General features: G+C 34.7%; 1 protein-coding gene across 4 annotated transcripts in view; it reads left to right on the top strand.

Annotated features, from left to right (window-relative positions):
- The window catches only part of CEP57L1 (centrosomal protein 57 like 1), a 54,040-nt gene that overhangs the window by 10,258 nt on the left and 18,734 nt on the right, over positions 1-25,048 (top strand). For all 4 annotated transcript variants that reach the window (XM_061207720.1, XM_061207719.1, XM_061207721.1 and 1 more), the window contains exons 2-3: positions 23,052-23,272; positions 24,836-25,015. In XM_061207720.1, coding sequence (XP_061063703.1) covers positions 23,110-23,272; positions 24,836-25,015 — 343 coding nt within the window. In that variant the 5' untranslated portion in view covers positions 23,052-23,109. The remainder of the gene's footprint in view (positions 1-23,051; positions 23,273-24,835; positions 25,016-25,048) is intronic.

Raw genomic sequence — 25,048 nt, 5'->3', positions numbered from 1 at the left:
AATAGAGGCAAACTTGTCAGTTTTTCTTTCATGGGTTGTGCTTTTGGTATCCTAAAAGTCATTGCCAAACTCAAGGTCACCTAGATTTTCTTCTATGTTATCTTCTAGAAGTTTTATAGTTTTGTGTTTTATGTTACAGGTTTATGATCCGTTTTGAGTTGGGGTCTTTTTGGTGAAAGGTATAAGATCTGTGCCTAGATTCATTTATATGTTTATTAAGAAAGTTTCTCCTGGATCTGAAATTATTAATTACTTTGATCAATAATATTAAAAGGTGACAGAAACTTTAAAAAACAAATAATATACTGAATATTCACAACTATATAAGTTTTGTTCTTCAAAACTGTTCCTTGAGCGAGAGGCTCGAAATCAGCCCAAAGATGGGACCAGGGAGAGCTTTATCTGAAACACATCAGGAGACTGGACTAACAGCTCCATTTTAGTGCTGCTCTACTGTTATCTATTGTTAACATGTGCAGTTGGCTGAGTGCTGTATGTGCAAATTGTTTGGGGAGACTTCCTACAATTAGGAATATTTTACTTCAATTAAAACACCCTGTTATTTGTTCACATTGCCATTTCTTTGCTATTTTGCCTAGTCATACAGGCTTGCAAAAATCCACCTGTGGTTTCTCTCCAATAGTTTCACTCTTTTATACTGTGAAACACTGAAGCCATCTGAACCTTAAATATCTCCCTATATTTTGACTGACTTCAATTTTGTTTTTAAAGGAAATTTTCCTAATTATCTACCATTTAGTAACATGAATAGGTTTGCCTTGAAATACTTGGTTTTTCTTACTTTGGCTTGTTGGAAAATAGTTTATCAACCAATTGTTTATTATATGTGTACCTTGGTGTTTGTGTGTTGCCCAGATGAATCATAAAGGCTTTTAAATGTTGAATCTTTAGATTTTATTTTTAACGTGTCTGTAACAAAATTGATTTGAATTATGTTCTTTTCAGCCTTAAAACACCTACTTTCTGAAACACTGTCATGCATACTATTCTCAGAAAAGAATTCTTTTTCTTTTTTATGTATTTTGCTTCTATCTTTCAAGAATAAATGAATGAACCACTTAAATCAGATTTACTCTTTTAATATTTTCTCCAGTTCCTCTGTCTTTGATGTTACCAGATTTACTATAATATGCTTTGAATGTCTAAATCTCCAGCATTTCTGGCATACTTTAATAGATTAAACAATTTATTGTTTTTTAAAAAAAATCTATATTCATTTTGCCCTTATTTAAATATTTGTGAGCCAACTCACTATATGTATATGTGTGTGTATATATATGTACATACACAATTTATGACCTGTACATATATATGTGTGTATATATATATATACACACATATATATATACACACACAATTTATGACAAATTTTATAGACCAATCTCACTGCTGGCTTCATTCTTTTTTTTCCTACTCTTGTTTTCCTTATCCACATATTTTATGTGAATATATACATATATAGAGGTAAGGTATTAAAATTTTGTGTCATTGTGTCATTTAAAAACTTTAAATATTTCAAACAAAAAGAAAAATAAGAATAATATAATAAAACCCTTTTACCTACCTCTTGGAATGGATAAATTGTTAACATTTTGCTTCATTTGCTTCCTTGCTTCATTTATTTAATTATAAAATCTAATATTTTTATTGAAGTATAGTTGATATACAATGTTATATAAGTTACAGGTGTACAATATAATGATTCACAATTTTAAAGGTTATACTCCATTTATAACTATTATAAAATATTGGCTATATTCCCCATGTTGTACAATATATCCTTCTAGCTTTTTTTTTTTTTTTTTTTTTTGGGCTGCGTTGGGTCTTCGTTGCTGCGCACGGGCTTTCTCTAGTTGCAGCGAGCGGGGGCTACTCTTCGTTGCGGTGTGCGGGCTTCTTATTGTGGTGGCTTCTCTTGTAGCAGAGCATGGGCTCTAGGCATGCGGGCTTCAGTAGTTGTGGCACGTGGGCTCAGCAGTTGTGGCTTGCAGGCTCTAGAGTGCAGGCTCAGTAGTTGTGGCGCACGGGCTTAGTTGCTCTGTGGCATGTGGGATCTTCCTGGGCCAGGGCTCGAACCCGTGTCCCCTGCATTGGCAGTTGGGTTCTTAACCACTCCACCACCAGGGAAGTCCCTTTCTAGCTTATTTTATACATAATAGTTTGTACCTCTTAATCCTCTATCCCCATATTGCCCCTCCCCCTTCCCTCTCCCCACTGGTGACCACTAGTTTGTTCTCTATATCTGTGAGTCTGTTTCTTTTTTCTTATATTCACTAGTTTGTTGTATTTTTTAGATTTCACATATAAGTGATATCATACAGTATATGTTTTTCTCTTGGGGTACATGTATCTTTTTGGATTAGTGTTTTTGTTTTTGTTTTCAGATATATACCCAGGAGTAGCATTGCTGGGTCATATGGTAGTTCTGTTTTTAGTTTTTTGAGACACGTCCATACCATTTTCCATAGTGGTTACACCAATTTACATTCCTATGAACAGTGTACAAGGGTTCCCTTTTCTCCACATCCTCACCAACACTTGTTTTTTGTGTTCTTTTTGATGATAGCCATTCTGACAGGTGTGAGGTGATATCTCATTGTGGTTTTGATTTGCATTTCCCTGATAATTAGTGATGCTGAGCATCTTCCTCTTTGGAAAAATGTCTGTTCATTTCTTCTGCCCATTTTTTAGTGGGGTTGTTTGTTTGATGTTGAGCCGTATGAGCTATTTATATATGTTGGATGTTAACCCCTTATTGGTTGTATCATTTGCAAATATTTTCTCCCTTTCAGTAGGTTGTCTTTTTGTTTTGTCAGTGGTTTCCTTTGCTATGCAAAAGCTTTTAAGTTTAATTAGGTCCCAATGTTTATTTTTTGCTTTTATTTCCTTTGCTTTAGGAGACAGATCAGAAAAAAAAATATTGCTGCGATTTATGTCAAAGAGTGTTCTGCCTCTGTGTTCCTCTAGCAGTTTTATGGTTTCCAGTCTTACATTTAGGTCTTTAAACCATTTTGAGTTTATTTTTGTATATGGTGTTACAGAATTTAACTAATTTAATTCTTTTATAATGGAAGGAAAAATTACGTGTGTGGTGGAAGTGCACTTGGCAATGTAATATATTGTCTTTGTGTTTAAAAAAATTTTACAAAACAGACATCTTATGATATATCATTGTATAACTTGCTTTTTTCACTCAATGATATATTTTCAAAGCTTATCCGTGTAGCTAAGTGTAGATTTAGTTTTTGAATTTTAGCTGCTCTATGGTGTTTCATTGTATGAATATGACAATTTACTCATTTCCCTGTTAATATATATTTAGATTATTTTTTCATTTTTTTCTATTGCAAGCAAGGCTACAATGAACATCACTATACATATCTCCAAATTAACATGTGCCGTTTTCTCTAGGGTTCATTCATAAGTACTAAGAAGTGGAATTGCTGAGTTATAGAGTATATACAGCATCAGAACTTTAAAATTGTCTTCCAGAATTTTACATCAGTTGACCCTCCCACCAGCAGTTCGTGAAAATTTTCATCTCCCCACATCCTTGTTATATATTGACAGGTTTTTTTGCCAATCTAATGGGTATGAAATAATTTTTCATTGTTGTTTTAACTTGTGTTTTCCGGGTTACATTACATTTCCTGAAGTTGAGTACCTTTTTGGCTTTTAGCTATTCATATTTTCTCATCTGTTAACCACCGTTAATATCTTTTGTCCCTTTGTTAATTGAGCTGTTTGTTTTTTTCTTAATGATTTGTAGAATAGGAGTTGTTTCTGTAATTCAGATACTAATCTTTTATCTGTTATATATGTTCCTTTTCAAAAAAACTTCGTCAGTGGTGTCTTTTGTTGCATAGAAGTTTTAATTTTAGTACACTTTTTAATCCCTTTTCCTTCTCCTTGTTGTAAATTGTCTTGTTTGTTACAAAATCTTTCTTACCCAAAGTCTGAAACATATTCTATATTTTCTTCTAAAACAGTTCTGGTTTGTTGTTTACATGTAGGTGTTCAGTCCAGCTAGAATTTATTTTTGTCTTTGGCATGGAGTGGAGATACATGTTTATTTTTTACAATATGGGTAGTATGTTATCTCAGCACAAATTGTGACTGGTTAATCCTTTCCCCATGAAAATGCCCTCTTTTTCATAATACCAAATTCCTATATGTACCAGAGTCAGGTTCTGGACTCTTTTCTGTTCATCAGTCTGTTTGTCTCTCCTTATGCCACTGCTTTGATTACTAAAACTCTATAGTAAGTTTAAGGACTTACAAATTTTTATTTGGCATTATCCCTATGTTTCTAAACTCAAGATTTATGGCAAAAGCTTAAGTAACATTTCAACATGTTTGTAAATTTGCTTCCCTTTTATTAGAATTTTAGAAATGGATGAAAACTTCAAGATTACTTAAGTCAACCCTTTTATTTTATATAGAAAGTTGTAGAGAAGTTAAGCTACTAATTAGGATGAGGTCACAGAACTAGTTAGAACTCGATATTATTGCCACCATACCAGCAAATCCAAATGTAATGCCCCATCAGTAAGTAGCAGTGCTTTGGAGGAGTCTCTGACCCCAGGTATTTAATGTTCCTCACTTTTCTCATTTTGTTTGAACCTAATTGTATTTCCTTATATTCTTCTGTTCAAAAAAGAATAGATAATGGCTGTGAGACTTCTCTTGTGATATGTTCTTTTTTTCAGACTTTATTCATTTAGAACATACAAGAGACAAATTCTGTTTCTTGCTCTAAAATAATTTTATGCCAGTTGTTTGAATTCTGTTACTCAATTTTACTGTCTCTTCTATGAACCCTACTTATTTCATGAGTTGTGTTAATGAGAAAAATTATAGTATCTACCAAATAATTTGGTTATATCATGATTCTGTCAGGTACTTTTGAAGGTACACTACAATTTTGGGGTACCATTTAGTCAGATATACCAGAGTAGTTATTTACTAAATCAAGTGAACTTAAATGCATGAACACTACAATCTTTAACCCTTTTTTTATAGGATAGTCTCTTTACTCCTCTTCCTTTACTCTCCTCCACTGGAAATATGAATTTCTATGTATGCAATATGGATGCTTTAGACAATTTTCTCTTTATTTCTGTTACCAGTTGTTATTTTGTTATCAGTTACTTATCTCATGATATTTTGGTAACTGTCTTCCGTGTAGAGCTGCTTTGAAGATTCTGTATATAGACATTACCTGAAGTCTGTTCTGTGGAACGCTGATTTCTCAGGAGGACCCCCAAAAAAGTTTTCTGTTGCAAATAAGTTTGGGAGATGCATGCTCTATCTCTGTTTTGAAAAATTCAAAATGATAGTAGAACGTTAAATATACTGATAAAATTTGCTGGTGAAGAAGTTGGTTAATGTTGTTTTACTAATTTCCCCAAATTAGTTTAATTTTATTTGCCTGGAAATCTATTTAATTTATGGAGTAACTCCAATTAATATCCTATAAAACTGGTATTCCGTAGGACACATTTTGATAAATACTGTATAAACCATAGTGAGTTGTAGATCTATAATCTTTAAATATTTAGAATAATAAGTATATTTCCTTCTTTTTATTTCTTAAGTCACATTATATTTATAATTTGTTTTCTTCCTTTACAGCGTGGCTCATCCCCTGTCACCCAATCATTCCCGTCCCCCAAGCCAAATGTTTTTATTCATTTAGCTGATCTTTATTGAGCCCCTAGAGAGCACATGCTAGAAACACAGAGATGAATAAGGTGAAGTTCTGGCCTTGAAGACCTAACACACTGATTTAATAGAGCAGGGGAGCCACCTATAGGGGATAGCCCCTCACATCTTTGTGCAGCTGTAGAGATCCATGATCAGCACTTTGCATTTACTCATTTTGTAGCATGAGAAAAATGTTCTCAATGTATGGTTTTATGAAGACTTTATTCATTGAATTTAAGATACCAGAGGTTGTAAGGCACAGCATTACTTTATGTACCACAGTGAAAGAAAAAAATGTTGCCAAGTATAATTTAAAGTTGAATCCGGATTTCAGAGAAGTAGAATGTGTGCATTACATATACTAATAAATGTTTGTTAACTGTTAGCCTTAGATGTGTTTCGTTTTATGTATTTCTACATTAATTGAATCAAGTGCAGCAAATGCTTATTGAGTGACTATCATTTAATAAGGCCAGTGGATAATAGAATAATGAATAAGATATGGTCTCTGCTCTTAAGGAACTACAGAGGAAGGCAGATGTGTCCAGACCTTGCTAAAATAAAACTAAGTTTCTTAAAGCAATTTAATTAAATCACACAAACTATAATTAACAAATATGTTAAAGCTAATGCTAAATTAATGACAGTTGATGGCTTTGTAAAAGTTAAAAATATTATAGATTGGAGAAATAGTCTCAGGACATGGTAAGAATTGTGAACTTTAGGACTTCGTCTCAGTCTAAGCAAAGCTCCAGTAGTGTCTTAATTTAAAATAGCTCCAGGAGATCAGCTCGGTGCTTTGTGACCAGCTAGAAGGGTGGGATAGGGAGAGTGGGAGGGAGACGAAAGAGGGAGGAGATATGGGGATATATGTATATGTATAACTGATTCACTTTGTTATAAAGCAGAAACTAACCATTGTAAAGCAATTATACTCCAATAAAAATGTTAAAAAATAAAATAAAATAGCTCCAGGCAATTTGACAGTATGTATCAGAAGCATCAAAACTGTCTTTAACTTAACACTATATCCTGTATCCTAATAAAAAAAATTCGTAATTTACATAAATATTTATCTACTGCCACTAAAAAAAACCTATACTTTAAAAGAATATTTAATGATACAAGAAAATGTTTATCATATATTGTTAAGTAGAAAGGCAATTTACATAAACATTGTATGATACAATCCTAACTTTGGTTAAAATAATAAAAGATTGACTTAATAGATAACAAAGTATTAATAATACCTTAACAATCTTAGATTGCTAGAGTTTATAGTGATTGTTATTTTCTTCTGTCATTTCCAAATTTTGTAGAATGAGCATGTATTACTTTTGTAATCGGGGAAAAAAACAGTATATATATTGTTTTCAGTTTTTTGTCAAACCTCTTTCCAAATACTCTCACCCTAATCTCTCAGCTAGCACAGTAAAATATTATGGATTTATATATAATGTAAGTATAAGAAGTTGTTAGCAGTATTCATATATGTAAGAATAATATTATTAATGATTGAACTTATCAGTGCAAATGCCTTTGGCCATGCCTTTTGGTTTTGCTGTGCTACAACCCTTATATACCTTTCAATGAAATGTAGTTTGCGGCCAATAGGAAGGTTTTAGTTCGAGGACGAAAGGAGGCTGAGTCTGTCTTAGCTAAGGCTCATCTGAGCTGGACTGGCAAACTTGGCTGGTTACCATGATGAAAGCAACATTGGAGGGTCAACCCCACTTTTTGTGGGACACCAGATTAGTACTAGTTTAGAGCAAGTTCAAAGGCCCACATTGGTTAGGCATTGCATTTATTTCCCCTCAGACTATGCCCTCTTCCTCTTTCTACCTCCATGTCTAGCACAAAGTCTGGCACATGTTAGGCACTCAGCAAATAGTATTGGAATTGAAGTGGAATGAAAACTGAAAATTATGCAGATTCCTAACATTAGCTTTACTGAAAAGTCATCTCAATCTTAAATGAAGTGAGTTATGCCGACACAGTCACAGGTGTAGTTTCTATTTGGATGCAAGAGAAGTTCTTAGGAACAATAAAGATATCTCATGTTTAGCCATCATAATAGGGTCTTCTCTATGCCTCTTGTAGTTTGGCTGCTAGTGGTACATTGGGAGGCCCTCAACACTTTCAGCATTTGGCACAGTTAGCTAGAAGTAAAGGATGCACATTGGAAACTAATGAAGAATTGGAAGATATAAGAGGAAGGTCATACAAATTTTCATAGGTGCATTTTAAGTAAAATGTATTTTGATTATCTTAACTAAGCTTCTACCTCAGCTAGGCAGGAAAATCTGGTTTTGTCCTTTTTCCCTCTGTGCTATTCAATAACATATGCTATTTCTCATGTTAAGACCTTAACAGCTGTGCCAACAAGTTCGGTTTGAAAAAAAGTAAGGGCTTAATGGTGTCTCTTTACAGATCAGCCTGTCAACAACTCTGTCCATCAGTAGATTACTTCAGCCCTTTAGAACAGTTGTTCACTTCAGACATACATGTCAAAAGTTGGTGTGGTTAAGATACTGCAGCTTGCTAATAGGAATAAGAATTGGAATTATGAATATGGAGCTCTGGATGCTAAGGAGACAAACCTAGGTGTGTTGCTTTTTGAAAGAATAACTCAGGCACTACTGTTAGTGACTAGAACCCTCTTTTGTCTGAATGGCATAGGCATCGTCCTTTTACCTCATATTGAGATGACTTGTCACTAGGATTTATCTTAGAACTCTGCATGGCTTTTAGGCCTTTAATTCATTTCAGTTTAGCAAGCATTTATTAAGTATTGAATTAGGTGCTAAAGTTATAAAGATGAATGAGACTTGATCCCTGTCCTCAAGGCTTTCAGTTTAATGGGGAGGACATGAACAGATTATTTCAATATAATATATTAAGCATATAGGTATGCAAAGGGAAAGCTTCATGGACAGATTAACTGATAAATTGTGTGTTGCATAATGGGTAAGAATATTCTAGGAAGAGAATACAATATGAACACTAGAAATGTGTTCACTCAGTATAGGCAGGCAGAAGAAAAGAACTAGATTGATAGAGAATGGGTCATCGAGGCCCTGAGAACATGCTTGATCTTTATCCTGAAGGCAGTGAGGAGTCACTGAAGAGTTTTAAGCATTGAAGTGACATGGCTGGATTGTAATTTTAGGTAGATCACTCTAGAGGCAGAGAAGAGTATAGTTTTAGTAGGACACGATCAGTGTCAGGGAAATCACTTTAGAAGGCCATTGTAGTAGTCCAGGCAAAAAATGATGAGGGCCTAGGCTAAGGCACCTAGGTAGTGGTGGTAAGGATGAGACAGTATAGGTGATTCAAGAAGTGTTTTAGGTGTTGAAATCCTCAGGACTTGAGGGTTGAGGAGTAGGGGGATGATACCATTAAGTGAGATTAAAAATCTAAGAAGAAAAAGAGTTTTTAGGGGAATGATGGTATATTAAGTTTCAGATATGAGTTTGAGGTGCCTCTGGGACATCTGAGTGGATGTGAACTTTTAAAATTCAGGGAAATGGTGATCAGTACTTGACAAGAAATAAATTATCATTTTGAGTAGATAAAAAGCAAATATATTAGGGCAACCCCCAAAGTAATATTGTCGCTTGAGGAGGGCTGGGTGTAAAGAAGGCTTTAGGTATAAAAATTGGGTTTGTACAGCAGCAGTGTAAAGTTACTATAACTAAGTTAAATACTGTGGGAAATGGAGCATTCCACTTTGTGAAAAGTCATCTTATATACCATTTATAGACTACTGTTTGGAAACTTCATAGTATGGCATGATACTAGAACAGTACTGGATATAGTTTAGGTTTTGATAGTTCAAAAGGGATTTTTGGATTTTGTGGTTTCTCAGTATCATTATGGACATCAACGATTATACTAACAAAATTTTGGACGTGATATTCAACGTATAAAGATTTTTAGATATCAATAAGATTTACCGAGTGCTAACTATGAGTCAAGCTCTATTCTAAGAACTTTGTATTGATTCATCACATATAATTCTCTGAAATAGGTATATAGACTTATTATTCCCATTTTATAGGTAGGGGAAAACCATGGAAAGTTTAAGAAACTTGCCTTAGATCACACAGGATTCACCCCCAAGGAGTCTTGCTGCAGAGCCCACCTCTTAGCCACTATGCTATACTGCCTTATCAAACAGTACAGGTTACAAGTATCTTTGCTCATTAGGGAGAATGGAAATGCATTATATGAACAGAAGTCCCTATAAAGGTAAAATTTCTAGAAATGTAAAGCGGTAATAACTTCAGAAATAGTTTAATGTCAAGAATGTGTGTGTGTGTGTGTGGAGAGAGAGAGAGAGGAATTACATTGCTAATTAGTAGGAATGAAAACCTGACAAGTCAGAAAAATTTGGGAAACAGAAATACAGGAAGTTGAATTATTACAGGGAGGGAAGGGAAGAATTTATGTCAGAGATTAATATATATGTAAAGGCTAAGTTGTAAGGAAACTGAAACTCCGAGAAAAGAATGATAAAGAGTTTATCACTTCTACTTCTACCACTGTATATTTACATAATACTTTATATTTTCCAAAGCTAAGAGAAAGGAAGTAACAACTAAGATTACATGCTATGTAAGTGTCAGAAACAGGAAAGAACCCAGGTCTTACAACTCAATCCAGAGCTCTTTCCATTACATCATATTCTTTAGTAGAACCATGCAGATTCAGTCCTCAGATCCATAGAAATGGAGGGGGAAATGCCTCAGAAAAGAATTAGTCATCATCACTAATCCAAGAGAGTAGCAACAGCAACAGGGATGCAATGGTAAGGAATGAACCAGTAATGCTATAATCGAAGAGATTGCCAAGCTTCTAGAATCTGATAAATCTTTCCTGTTGATTGATGTATATGACAGGAAAGTCACCAAAAGAAAAGTACTTAGGTATATGAATAATTGTTTTTCTTTCTATTCTTAAGAATCTGCTGTTGGTGGTTATCCTCAGAGAGGGGAAAGCAGTAGATGTGGTTGGGAGTCAACGGTCTAGGAGTAGAAAAGTTATTACTTTTTATTTTGTGCTTCTCTGTGCTGTTTAAGTTTTGTTACCTGTGGGTATACTACTTTTTTAAAAAACATGTTAATAGGAGTTTCTGTATAATTGGATTATGGGCCACTTAAAAAAATTGTTTCATTAAATATTACATAGTACATAAACTGTGCTAACAAACTATCCCAAGAGTTACCAAGTAGGTTGACATTGACATTCAGAGTGAATTTTCCACAGATCCACGTAGAAACAATATTTTTTAAAAAAAACTTTTCTGTTTTTAAAAATTCTTATTTATTTTTTGGCTGTGTTGGGTCTTCATTGCTGCGCGTGGACTTTCTCTAGTTGCTGCACACGGGGGCTACTCTTCGTCGTGGTGCGCAGGCTTCTCATTGCAGTGGCTTCTCTTGCTGCGGAGCATGGGCTCTAGGCGCACAGGCTTCAGTAGTTGCAGCACGTGGGCTCAGTAGTTGCAGCATGTGGGCCCTAGAGTGCGTGGGCTTCAGTAGTTGTGGCGCACGGGCTTAGTTGCTCCGCAGCATGCGGGATTTTCCCGGACCAGGGATCAAACCCGTGTCCCCTGCATTGGCAGGCGGATTCTTAACCATTGTGCCACCAGGGAAGTCCCGAAACAATAGTTTTATAACATGGTTGGAACAGCAGTGACACTATAAAACCATTATTCTCTTGTTTCTATGGGAAAGTGAATATTAAATTGTAGGTAAGGATGTGGGAAACTTCACTTTCTGCAGTCTTAGAAAAATCCCTATACTCATGTATATACATATATGTATACATTTGCTCCTGGGATAGGAAATAGCTTTCCTGAGTGAAAGAGGTACTGTGGCAGGGAGTGGCAAGAGTGAGATTCAAATTTGAATTCTTTTACCAATTGCTCTAGACAGATTGTGCTGTGAGAGGGATTTTGAGGACCTTCATCTACTAAAAGTAGGGAGAAGCCAGCAGTTTGGCTGTATAACTAGTTTATTTGTAAGTCACACATTTGAATTAGGGAACTCCTCACAGTGATCAATTGGTGCTTACTTTCACTCTAAAGCCATTTTAGTCCTTTAACCACCTGTTTGGATGATATGCTTGCTATTCAATGAAATTGCAGTTTTCTAAGTTCCCAGAGCAATTATGGTGTGTAATTTGTGCAGTGTTTTATACTACCCTTGGAAAAGATGGAAAGTGCATGTCTGAACAAGGAATATACTCCTTTACTGGAAAATTATAAAAGTGCTAAAGGAATTTTTTTTCACGGCGGCATTGTTAGGAAGGGATCAATTTTTCTTAAAAAGGGCCAGGGTATTCTGGATATAATGAAAATATTAAGATAGTATGTTTGTGGCCTGTGAGAGAAAGAAAGAACACCAAGTGTTGGACTGGGACTGTAAATCATCATCTTTGGCAGGAGCAAAGTTTGCTCTTCCTCCTGTTGTGTCTGGACTGTTACCAGGGCCTGTGGTGAATTTTGCAATCTAGTTCTCAAAGTTCCAGTGAACGCTGAAGCATTTACATGGGCTCTGGGGTACAACTTGTCTGATCTCACTTGTTGGTTGTTTTGTTTGTTTGATTTATATTTTTTTTATGGATGAGATTTTTTATATTTAGAGGAATAATTAAAAATGTTTAATGTGATGGGAAGGAAAAGGATTTTTATAATTTTAAATAATCTTTGTTTTGTAGTTCTTACTTTTAAAAACAAATCAACACCTATATGAAATTATGTATGAAGTACCTTTGAGAGCCAGAAAGTAGCCAATCCACCCCAAAGTTTCTGGGCATTCAGAATAGCTTGGTATACATTCCATTTACTGCATTTTAGTGATTCTAAGACATTTTTTTCACATTTAAAAACACTTCTAAAATAGGGATACATCTTGTAATCATTATTGGCCTGGATTGAAATCAGATTACTTCAGAAAGGACTTGCATTTGCCTCTAGCAGTCATTTGCACTACTACCTGAGACCATTTTAAATTAAATTCTCTGTTTGAGATTTATATTTTTTTTGTTTTGTTTTTTATTTTTACCCCACTGGTAGTGTGAATTCAGACTGTAAAGCTGTGTAAGAATTGTCTTTTGGATAAAATTCCCTCTACCTGGTGCCCAGTACTTGAAAGGTAGAGGCATTCAAGTTTTCTTGCTGTCTCTTTCTGCTTTGTGGGTTTAGTTTCCATTTATTCTACACAGTATTTGTGGCCCTTCTGTTGTTCCAGCTTTACATGAGAGGTCTCCTATTTTTCTCTTCTTGTGGTATGTGAAAGAATAGTGCATCTTACAATAGGTGGTGACTTACATTTGATAAAAGATCCATCAGATGCTTGCTTAGGCCCTTACTATACTTCTTCAGAGCTTGTTTACTCACACTGTAGGCACAGTTCTAATAAACTCAGTGTCATTGTTACACATTTCTTTGCTCATTCCTCATCAGTGATCTTCAAACTTTTTTGCATAAGAATCAATTGGGGAGTGAAAATTATATATTTCTGTGCCTTATGCTCAGAGATTCTGTTTCCGTGGACCTGGGTGATACCCAGGAATCTTCACTTTTATTAAATATCCTCACGGTATTCATACCTAAGTGATTGAAGAACCATACTTAGAGAAAAACTGCATACTCTTATATCTAAGTGAATATTCATGACTTCAGCTGCCATCTATATATACTGATGATTTTCAAATCCTTATCTTTAGTCTAAACTATTCTTCTTGGATGCCAGATTCATCTATACAACTGACGTGTCTCTATTAAAGGCAGAATACACTCTGATCTGGGGTACATGGGCTCAAGTCCCAGCTCAGCCACTTATAACTCTGTGACCTTTGGCAGAGTTACTTAACTTCTCAGTTGCCTCATGTAAATGAAATTAATATAAATACCTCATAGGGTTGCCTAGACGATTCTGTGGATCAGTACATGTAAATTTCTTTGACAGTGCCTGGCACTAAGCTCAGTATAAGTGGTAGCTGTTTTTATGTTGTTATTGTCCCACAAGTACGTCAAGCATGTCTAAAATGAACCTTTTTTTAATTACCTCGACACCCCTCAAAATCTGTTTTCTGCTTTGACTAGAGCTATATTTAATTTTGCCCTATCGTTAATTTTCCTCATCCCAGTCATACATTCTATGAATTCAGTATCCTAATTATCTCTAATTTGTCCCCTTCTTTTCATCCCCACTTCTGTTACTTTGGTTCGGATCTTTATTGCCTCACATAGCATTCTGGAATAGTCTTCTATCTGGACTTCTAGCCTCTGCTTGTTTTTCTCCATTCTAACTCACAGAAATCTTTATCAAAGGCAATGTGATACTGCTACTCCTCTGCTGGGTGGCTCTTACTGCCTGCGGGATAAAATCCAAACACCTGTGCCTGGCTTACAAGCCTCCTCAGATCTGGTTTCTGCCTCCTCTTCTGCAACACTCAGGCACATTTGCAATCTTCCAGCTTTGTACATTTCTTGTAGTAGCTTGCCCAAAACACCACATCCTCTCTAGCTCTCATAACTTTGCATAAATCAGCAATATAGCATGGTGGTTAAAAGTGTGAGCTTTAGAGCCAAACTGCCTGAGTCAAAAGTGTGAGGTTTAGAGCCAAACTTTGAGCCAAGTTCTGACTTTGGCACTTTAGTTTTGTTGGGCAAAACACAGTTTTTCTGTGCCACAGTTTACTCACCTTTAAAATTGGAATAATTGTGCATTATAGAGTTGTTATGTGGATTTTAGTAAATTAATTCACATAATAAGCATTCAATAAATGTGAGGTATCCCTATTTTTATTATTACCATGCTATTTCTTTTGCTTGTACACTTGATCTTCTTCTCTACCCATTCTCTCACCTTCTTTTGCCTATCAAATCCTACTCATTCATCCTTTGTTTTTCAGTTTAAGAACTAGCTCCTCCAGGAAGCCATCTCTGAAACCCCCAGACTTGTTTAGATGCCCGTCCTCTGGGTTCCCATAGCACCATTTTTAGTATAATTAAACTATGAACATTTTAAGGGCTGCCAAGGACTATGCTTTTCATCTTTGAGTGGCTAATGAATGAAGTGTGATTGTTTTATTGTTTCTTACTTGTTTTAGGTTGGGAAAGCAATTAGAAAGGGGAGGGAAATTCTACTAGAGTCAAGTAGACAGTTCATAAGCAGGCAGGAAGGGAAGAGATAGCAAGAGGTGAAAAGACAGAAAACAAAATCTGTAACAGTCTGGAACTTTCCAGTGAAAGGGCAAACAATCCAACAAATATCAGTGTGGTTCTCTAAGTGTCATTGTGCATAATTAAAATGCTATTGTGATATCCTTAAGGTTAAATTGTGTTGAGTATACTCTGCCTAGAACGAAGAAAAGTAGGTTAAGCATTTTAGAAATATTTCTTTTAAAACTAGTTGAAATAAATTTTGGCAATTAAATAGGTAAGCTTTAGTTATTTATCATTGTCCAACAGCTCATTCCCCCTTGGGCTGCCTGACTAATCAGTACTCCCGTAATTAATTCTGATTATTGTGTGTGCTCTATCTGTGGGAGAAAAAAAAAAAAAGTAAAGGCCAAGGAGGATTTGCAGCAACTAATCTGAGTATTGTTAACTTTAAAATTCATTATTTGTTGACTCAATTTCTAAATTCTTTCTACATGTAATAAGTTTGCCATCAACCATTCTAAAGGATGTTGACCCAAAACAGACTGCCAGATATTTCTCCAGCAAAAATGGGTTTATTTGGGATCAGCAGAAAATTACAATTTGGAGTCTGCAACTGTGGTGAGCCCTGTGCAAATCCCTGCAGGGCAAGGGAAGGTGAACTCTTTTATAGAGGGGAAAAGGAAGTTGAGAGAGCTATACTAAACAAAGAGTCTATGGCTTTTCATTGGCTGAATCCTTGCCAGGAAAGAAGAGTATTTCTTCTACCTGCTGGACTCAGCTATGTCGCAGGGCATGAGGGCTCCCCCTTCTGATCTCTCTACTCTATTTAACTGAGGTTTCTGTTTATTAATTTTTTACAAGAGAAATGGTTAGAAACAGAGTATACACTGTATGCAAAAGTATATACCAAGGTATAATATGTGATTTTTTAAAACTTAGGATAGTATTTATAGAATTGTTGGGTTTAACTATGACAAACATTAGTGTAAGAAGGTAGGGAAAAGTTGTTGACCTATCAAATTAGTTTCAGGGGATTCATTTTACAAGTATTTTTTGGATTAGACCCTGAGGATACAATGCCCGTTTGCAGAGCAAAGCAGTTTAGATTGTAGGAGCTTACAGAAGAAATAAACATACTTGTCCTCCCTGAGTTTATGTTGATATAAGAGGCATAAGACCCTTAAAAATGAAAAGATGTAAGTGCTTCTGCAAATATCAGTATAAGCCATTGATACTCTACATCTTCACCATTTTCTACTTCTGTAGAAATCTAATTAAAAGGAAACTGTTTTAGTAAATTTTTGTTTCTTATTATAAAACTAATACGTATTTATTGTAGAGAATGTATAAGGTAGAAATAAGAAAATAAAAATCTATTGTCCATCTAGTAACATTTAATATATTTACAATTATTATTTATTGTATATAATATATTATAATAAATACTATTTATTATTATTTAATACATTTATAGTCTTTTATCTATGCTTATCTTCGTCCTTTTTAAAAGTTGAGCTATAATTATATAATTGTATATCCTTTATTCACTTTATATTGAATCAGGAACACTTTCTCTGAACTGAATAGTCAAGATAAAGTACAGGTAAAGATGATGGAGAGTCTAATCATTTAAATAATCTCAGACATTTTTAAGTTTTAAACTTATTTATATTCAAGTTCAGTAAGGAAAAATTTAACTTTCTGATTATTAGATAAAATGTTCGTAAGTCTAGTTATCTTAAATCCACAAATTGATATGTTTGCTTGGAAATCAGGTAGCTCTTATAGCATAGCATTGAAAATTAACTGTACACGTAACAATTAGATGCTGTATTATAATTTATAAAAGATTTGTAAAAGATTGTACAAAGATTGCTTTGTACTCTTTAAAAAACGAGGTATTTTACTCATGTAATCATATTTCTTCTATTCAGACTCATTTAGGATAATGAGATTGAAGAATGGTCAATAAAATTTTAATAATTATGAAATAAGCAAACCAATTTTATTGGGTATACTGCTGGCTAACTCACCCGCTGTGTTTTTTTCTCCCTTTTCATTGTCTCTTGTTTGTCTTTTTTCAACAGTGAGATTGCAAACTATTTTGATTGCAGAAGCCATGCCCTGTTTGTTTATTTCTACAGGGCATAGCATGTTAGATGTAGATACTAAACAATTTCTTGTTGTTCTTACTTTGACTTTGTCTGTGGGCACCTCAAATTCAACTATATCTAAAACAGAGTTCGTTGTTTTCCATCAGACTTGTATCTCCTTTTATATTATTTCTTATTTCTGTTAATGCCACCACCATCTCTTCACTTGACCAAGTGAAATTTTGGAGCATGGTTTTGATTCTTTCCTCTCCCCCATTTCACATATCTAGTTGGTTCCTAAGTCCTTTTGATTGTATCTTCTAAGAATCTTTCATGTTGATCTCATTTACTACAGTCTTAGTTCAGGCCTTATATTTTTTCTCATCTTAATTACTTCAGTAACCTCTTAAATTGTCTCTCTGCCTGTAATTTCTTCTCCCTCCAATCTACCTCAGGACCATCTGAATAAACTTCTCAGAATACAAACCTGATCATGTTATTCCCCTTTATATCCTTTATTAGTTCCCTATTGCCTGATCCTATTAAATGTGAACTACGTGTGTGATATACAAAATCCTTTGTGGTTTGGCCCTCATATACCTTTTTAGCCATCTCTTATTGCCAACATTTACTCACTATGCTCCAGCCAAATTCACTAGGATCTGTCATGTCCCTCAATGATTATACTTCTATCTCCTAATTATGTGTTTCCAAATTTTGTGTTCCTGTTAAGCCTTTTATTGTTTGCTTGTTTTGATCTCTGTCTTTCATATCTTTCCTCAACGTCTGGTAAGCCTTTGTTAAACAACTTATATTTAAGAGTGGAGCACTAAAAAACTGATTGGAAATTCCAAATCCATCCAATCCATTCATTTTATTGTCTTTAGTATCTTTGTTAACTTGGGCTAGTCATATTCCCTTGATAAGGATCTTTCCGTCTCCACTTGGATATGTAGACTGCCAGTATTCTGTGTACTGAATCTTCCTCCTTTCAGTCTGGTTCCCCACCCTCACCTGTGCTGAGTGTCTCCCAATGCAGAGATACTCTAAAAGTCCCTCTTCATTAAAAACAACAACAACAACAACAACTACTCATCTTCTTCCCAGATGAGGGGATAAAGCAGTCTTTTGGTTGTATGGAGAAGCAAAGGAGGTTTGGGCATATAATTTACTTCTAAATTAAACTTTCATCCTATTCTCTAGGTTTCAGCCCTATCTTAACAACTTACAAATTTACTTACAGAGGTGTAGCTAATTCATGAGCCATTTTGGAGGTTCTATAGGGTAAACTTAAAAGTCACTTTTATTAGTTGAGTTAGGAATCTGCCTTTTTGCATTAGCTAAGTCTGTTATTACTTGTACATCTGTTTTCCATTTTCCAAAGTTATGTTGTTGTCATCTTTTCTGATTTCTTTGTCCTTTCAGGTTTATATCTTTTTTAAAAAGTTTTAATATTATTTTAGTGGGTGTTGAAGAGGAAGCAAAAGTCAGTGTATATGTTCGCTCTCCCATATTTACCTAAACTACTCTTTCAAAACTGTTCATAATTCCAAATTATTTCTGGCTTTACTTATCTCTCTGTCAATCAGAGTTAGATAATCCCTCTTCTGTGCTCCCATAACACTCTGTGTATGCTTTTGTTATGGAACTTATCCCGTTGAATCATATCTTGTTTTTAACTTGTCTCCCCTGCCACACATTGTTGTACAACCAATCTCCAGAACTTTTTCATCTGGCGAAACTGAAACTCTACAACTCCCCATTTACTCCTCCCCTCAACTACCATTCTGCTTTCTGTTTCTATGAGTTTGACTACTCTAGATACCTCATATAAGTAGAATCATACAGTATTTGTCTTTCTGTGACTGGTTTATTTCACTTAGCATAGTGTCTTCAATGTTCATCCATGTTTTAGCGTGTGTCAGAATTTCCTTCTCTTTTTAAGGCCAAATAGTATTACATTGTATGTATATACATTTTGTTTATCTGTTCATTCATTGATGGACGTTTGGGTTGTTTCCACCTTTTGGCTATTGTAAATAATGCCATTACGAATATGGGTGTACAAATATCTATTTGAGACCATGCTTTCAATTTTCTTTTGGATATGTATATACCTAGACGTGTCATCATTTTTTATGGCGTTGACATTTTTTAAGAAAACAGTCCCCCCTTTATAAAAAATAGAATGTTTTCCATTTGCGGCTTCTGTGATGTACTGAGATTCAGGTTACACGTTCCTGGCCAGAATGCTGCATGAGTGATTGCAAATATTATCTTCTGCTTTTCTTTTGTCTTTCAAATTTGTTCATAATTTCTATATGTTGTAGTATGAATTTTCATGTAGTCTTTGTATCTTTTCCTTTATTTTCCTCCTGCCTTTAAACACAAAATATCTTGCCCCCTTCTAAGATTATTTTAACTATTCACTGTTTTTTTTTAATAATTTTTAAAGTTTAAAAAAAATTTTAACTCTGTAATGTATTTGAAGTTTTGTACTGATGTGTGCTATTATGGAAAGGTTTAACTGGATTTTTTCCCTAGTTTTTCTAACATCATTCATTGAATGAACAACAAATGAATCATTTGTTGAATCCCATGGAAGTATTTATGTGAAGTTCTTAGATTTACTAATTTCTATTGACCAGTCAGTTTTTATATCACTATCTTAACACTTTAGTTATTATATGTTGTAAATAATAGGTTGTAATATCTATTAGAGCATCTGTAAGGCAAATTCCTTAACCACAAGTTATTCTACTCAATTGTAAGAGTACTTTTAAAAGTAATATATATTAAGGATAAAATAAAGTTAGTCCAACCTTTACTGTGTTTGCTCTTTAGATAAGTTAATCTAGATGCATACACAAAGAAAACCAGATAAAAGAAACAGAGCTGTTGATCTTTCTTCAGTCTCTCCAAGGAAAAACTCTAAACTTGAAAGAATTACCAGTATGGGAAACAGAGAGTCCTCCATTTCAAGAACCCATTGTAGTATCTCTGACTGCCTCCTAAATGCTGTCTCCCTAATAGTCCTATGAGATTACACAAAGATGATGCCACCAGCAGGAATAGACATTCGTTGTTTAAAGGGACCATTTTGGAACAATTACTTCCCTCAAGAACAAGTGAAAATGCTTTGCAGTTAAGTATTTGTGTCTAGCACATTCTTTAGGGGGGATAGTTTCTTTATGCAGTGGCACCTTAGTTGCAGCCAATTAAGGTGTCTTAATTTTATACACCATAGAGGCAATGGATAATTTCCCTGATTGTTCACAAGCTGTCAGGAATGGTTCCAGGCATAACTTGAGTTTTCCTAAGCTTTACCAGGCTATTGATACAATCGAGGCCCACATTTTACAGCCTTTTGCCTCTACTTGTGGGACAGAATACTCCAACAAGAATTTCGGAGGTCTTTTCAATAACCTACAGCTAGACCTCATACCAAACATTCACATTCCTTGGAGGATGGGACTTAGGCAGCTCTCTGTATTTTCAGAAAATTTTCTCTAGAAATTTCTCTCATACATGCCATGAATATGTCCCTTCCAGCTGCTCTCTCACTCTCTTGCTGTCTCTCTCTGGCTGAACAGTACTACCAATGCAACAGAACTCTTAAAGTGCCAAAACTGTGTTAGTGATCTCTGGCAACTTCCCCCTTCATTGGAATATAACATCTTATACAAAGCAGGGCAGCTAGTGCCTCAATCTTTTATAGAGATCTTGGTGAAATATTTCTCACTTTTTACTTACAGTCCTCTCTCTTCCCTACAGCCATGTATGAGTAGATGGGACTAGGTCAGGGATGAATTAGAATGACCACCACCATACTCTACTCAGAATCACTCCTCCTCTCCTCCACCAATTAAGGCTTTGATTTTGGATCAGGGTTTATGTACATCTGTCATATTCCTTCAGAGTTTTTCTCCTAGGATGCCTCAGTTCTTTATGTAAATAAGCTTTGAGTAGTTTTTAAGCACTTGTTTATAATACAGGGCTAGATTGTAAGGGTTAAGCTGGAACCCCTATTACAGTGAGAACCCCATGGCTTGTTTTCTCTCATTTCTTCACTGTTTCCTTTCTTTTCTTCATATACCAGTAGGTTATTACTCTGCTTATGCCCACTTTCAGATGTGTTTATGCATTTAATTTAAATAAACTTTGGTCTAATTTTTAACTTATTGGTATCTTCTGAGTAGTCATTTCATATACACTAAAACCCTTGAATTTTTTTTAATTGGTGCAAAAATTCACTTTGTAAAATAATACTATATTTGGGACAGAGGAAGCAGACAGTCCTCCCAAGGACTTCAGTGTATAGTGACTAATGGCAAAATTTCATTCTTTTCATTATTGGAGAGACTCAGCAGAAGCTGAAAACTGAATCAGATATCTTGAGTAACTCCAAAGTTCTTTGGATAGTTTCAACCACATACCTCTCTCTGAAGATGTACAACCATGTTCAGAACATCTGTACTTTGGGGCCCTACCTTTACTTTAGTGTGAGCCAACTGTAACTAACTTAGCTCTCTTATTTTTTGAGGGAACAGCAACTTAGATAGATGCAGTCTCCCATGGGGAGCAGACAGTGTCTAAGCAGCAAGAACCCAGAGGGGCAGAGACATGGTTAGTAAATGGTAGCTGGTGCTAATAAAAGCAAAAATGATTACCTCCTAAGATCAAAGAGCATCAAGTATTCTAGCAAAGCTTCCTAGGCTCTATAACTTCTAATTTAGACTGATGAGAATGTCCTGGAAGACAACACATTATGACAGTGCCTAAAGTAGAAAATCCTATTGAGTGAAGTATGTTCCCTGCCATCCCAGGAAATACAGTCATGGAAGTATCTTCCTTTGCCCTGTGAATTGGGAAGGTAGTGAAATCACTGAAATTTTACAATTCTCAAAAATTAAAGTAGGCTAATTATAATTCTACAAAGGAATTCTAAATTTACATTTTAAATTTTATTTATTTATTTATTTATTTTTGGCTGTGTTGGGTCTTCGTTTCTGTGCGAGGGCTCTCTCTAGTTGCGGCAAGCAGGGGCCACTCTTCATCGCGGTGCGCGGGCCTCTCACTATCGCGGCGTCTCTTGTTGCGGAGCACAGGCTCCAGATGCGCAGGCTCAGTGATTGTGGCTCACGGGCCCAGTTGCTCTGCGGCATGTGGGATCTTCCCAGACCAGGGCTCGAACCCATGTCCCCTGCATTGGCAGGCAGACTCTCAACCACTGCGCCACGAGGGAAGCCCTAAATTTACATTTTAAAGCAAGCGTTTGTTCTAAAAATTGTGCTGGTAAATTGTTTTGTGTATAAACAATTTTCTGTTTCTTTCAGTGTGGTTATGAGTTAATTTATTTAACATTGACTGTAATCTATTAAGTAGAATACATTTCTAAAATATTTAAATTACAGAAAGGAAAATAAAATGATTTGGGAAAATTTAAAAATTATCTGCTAAGATGGTTAGAAGGGCTCTCCAACAAACATACAAAAAAAAGCCCAGAATGACAAGGTAAAGCTATTTTAGATTTTCAGATTTGGAACCCTTCTAAACTACATGATTAGCATGCTAGTGCATTAAGTGGAGTTGTGTCTAATTCAAGGGTTAGACTCAGAAATTGATATATCCAAAATTACCCTTGAAAATCCCTTAGGAAGCCAGTACATTGGAGTCTTAGAGAATCATGTTATATGGGTGGCTTGTGTTTCAAAGCTGTGTTGTCTTTTAGAATATATACTTTTCTCTCTGAACCCTAGAGTCAAACTCTTTTAGAGGGGTGCTCAGATGATGAACTTACGATCAACTGAGAAACCAGCAAATTCACACCACGCATTTAATGCTCACTCCAGAGCATATACTCATTGAAAGTCAGGCAGAATTGTCTATACTGTTTATAGAGTAAATAGTCATTTTTCTTTCTTTTACTGCTGAATATATTATAGTTGAATTTGTGATAATTAACTTCGTAAAGACACAATTCCACAGTATATGATTATGTATTTATGTTAAAGTTTCATCTGAATTTTTGTCTAATGTTTTTGTCATTCACATAGGAAAGAATGATGCTATACTGTGCCATTCCTTTATTGGCACAGTACAGAAGTACAGATAATGGATTCTGAATTAATGCACAGTATAGTAGGAAGCTATCTTAAACCTCCAGAAAGAGTGTTTGTTCCATCAGTCACCCAGAGTGATGAATCATCTCAGACTCACTATTCTGTGAACTTAGAAGTTACCTCTCCTAAAATGCTTCATAGTCCAAATAGCCAAGGTAATGCTAATAAAACATCTTATTTAACATTAGGGGAATGGTACGAAGTATGTTATACAAAACTTTTCGTTTTTATTTAGAAAATAAGATGATTGTGTATTTAACTAATCTTAGTAAAACTGCTAATTTTGACTCTGTTTCTTAAAGTTTCTATAGACTTAAGTTACTTAACATTTTTTAATTTTGGCTTCTTCAGCTATAAGATGAAAATTAATATAACCAACTAGGCACATATTGCAGGCCTATCATTAAAATGTCATTAGAAAATAGGAAAATACTCTTTGAAGAATAAAAGGTCAGATTTGGAGAATCCTTCTAATAAACAAGATGATTAGAATACTGCTGAATTAAGTAGAATTGTCTTATTCAAGGATTAAATTCAGAAATTTCATATATCTGAAATTACCCTTGAAAATTCCTCATGAATCCAGTACATTGGAGTAACTACAAAATACAAGTATGATAACTTTTAAAATATAAGCTTAGGAGGATCTTAAAATTGAATTAGGAAAACATTTATGACTCCAGGCATACCTACACCATTACAAATTACTTTCTAAGATGATGATAGTCACGTGGTTTTTTAATCTTTTATAATAATGGTTGCCATTATAAATAGACTGGCTTTGTGGAGCAAAGCAACTGAAGAAATAGTAATCCAAATCAAAAAATAATCTCTAGCAAACATCTTTCTAATTGGATATAAACTATATGAAAGTTAACCTATAACATTTATTTATATTCCATTCATCTTAGTTTTTTATAATTTAAAGTTGTAACTGAGAAGAAAATGTAAGATAATATTTGAAAATGTTATAACTCTGAGCTTATCTGAATCATGAAGATATTAATATAGCTGAAAAGAAATCACAGTAGTACATGTGTAACACTTATAATCTTTCAAGCCTGATATCAGTTAAACCACTAGGTTGTAATTTTTTCTTAATGGAAGAAACTATGTTCTATCTCATATGTCCTAATTATTAACATTATATCTTGGACAAAGAAACAATAAATGTTTGTGGTTTGACTGAAACTGAATACATGAAGAACTGAGAAAAACTTTTAACTTTAAACCTAAGTTTCCTTGTTAATTAGTGGACACTATATTTTAATTTTCTTTATCCATGCTCAGACTCTTATGTCTCCCAACCTTCCTCCCTTTCTCTCCCTTCTCTCTCTCTCTCTCTCTCTCTCTCTCTCCCTCTCCCTCCCCCTCCATATACATATATACACACACACATATATACATATACATATATATATCTTTTTGCCTTAATTTGAATATATTTATTTTATTAAATTAAGTGATTATTAGCTTTCTCGTATCTCAAATTTAGGAAAGTACTAAATACAATCATAAATATATTGTTTTTGTAAGATATGTTAGAGAGAATTTGTCCCTCTTTAGAGTTTTGTCATTTTTCTTTTTTATGAGGAATATAAATTACTTATTTTTTTTGGCTCACTAACAAAAACATACTGCTCACTTTTATATGCTACTATGATTGTAAGTGTTCAAAAATTCTCACTTAAAATATCAAGCAAATTTTTTTTCAACAGCTCTTATTTTAGCCTTAAAAACTCTTCAGGAAAAGATTCATCGTTTAGAGTTAGAGAGAACACAAGCTGAAGATAACCTGAACATTCTTTCCAGAGAAGCGGCACAGTATAAAAAGGCCTTGGAGGATGAAACAAAGGAGAGAAATCTGGCACACGAGGAACTGATAAAGCAGAAAAAAGGTAAGAACATTCAATAGTTCTCAGAAACAAGTG

The sequence above is a fragment of the Eubalaena glacialis genome, chromosome 12 (assembly GCF_028564815.1).
Source record: "Eubalaena glacialis isolate mEubGla1 chromosome 12, mEubGla1.1.hap2.+ XY, whole genome shotgun sequence".
Classification (NCBI taxonomy): Eukaryota; Metazoa; Chordata; class Mammalia; order Artiodactyla; family Balaenidae; genus Eubalaena; species Eubalaena glacialis.
The sequence above is the reverse complement of the archived record's forward strand: the minus strand, read 5'-3'. Positions and strand labels throughout refer to the sequence as shown.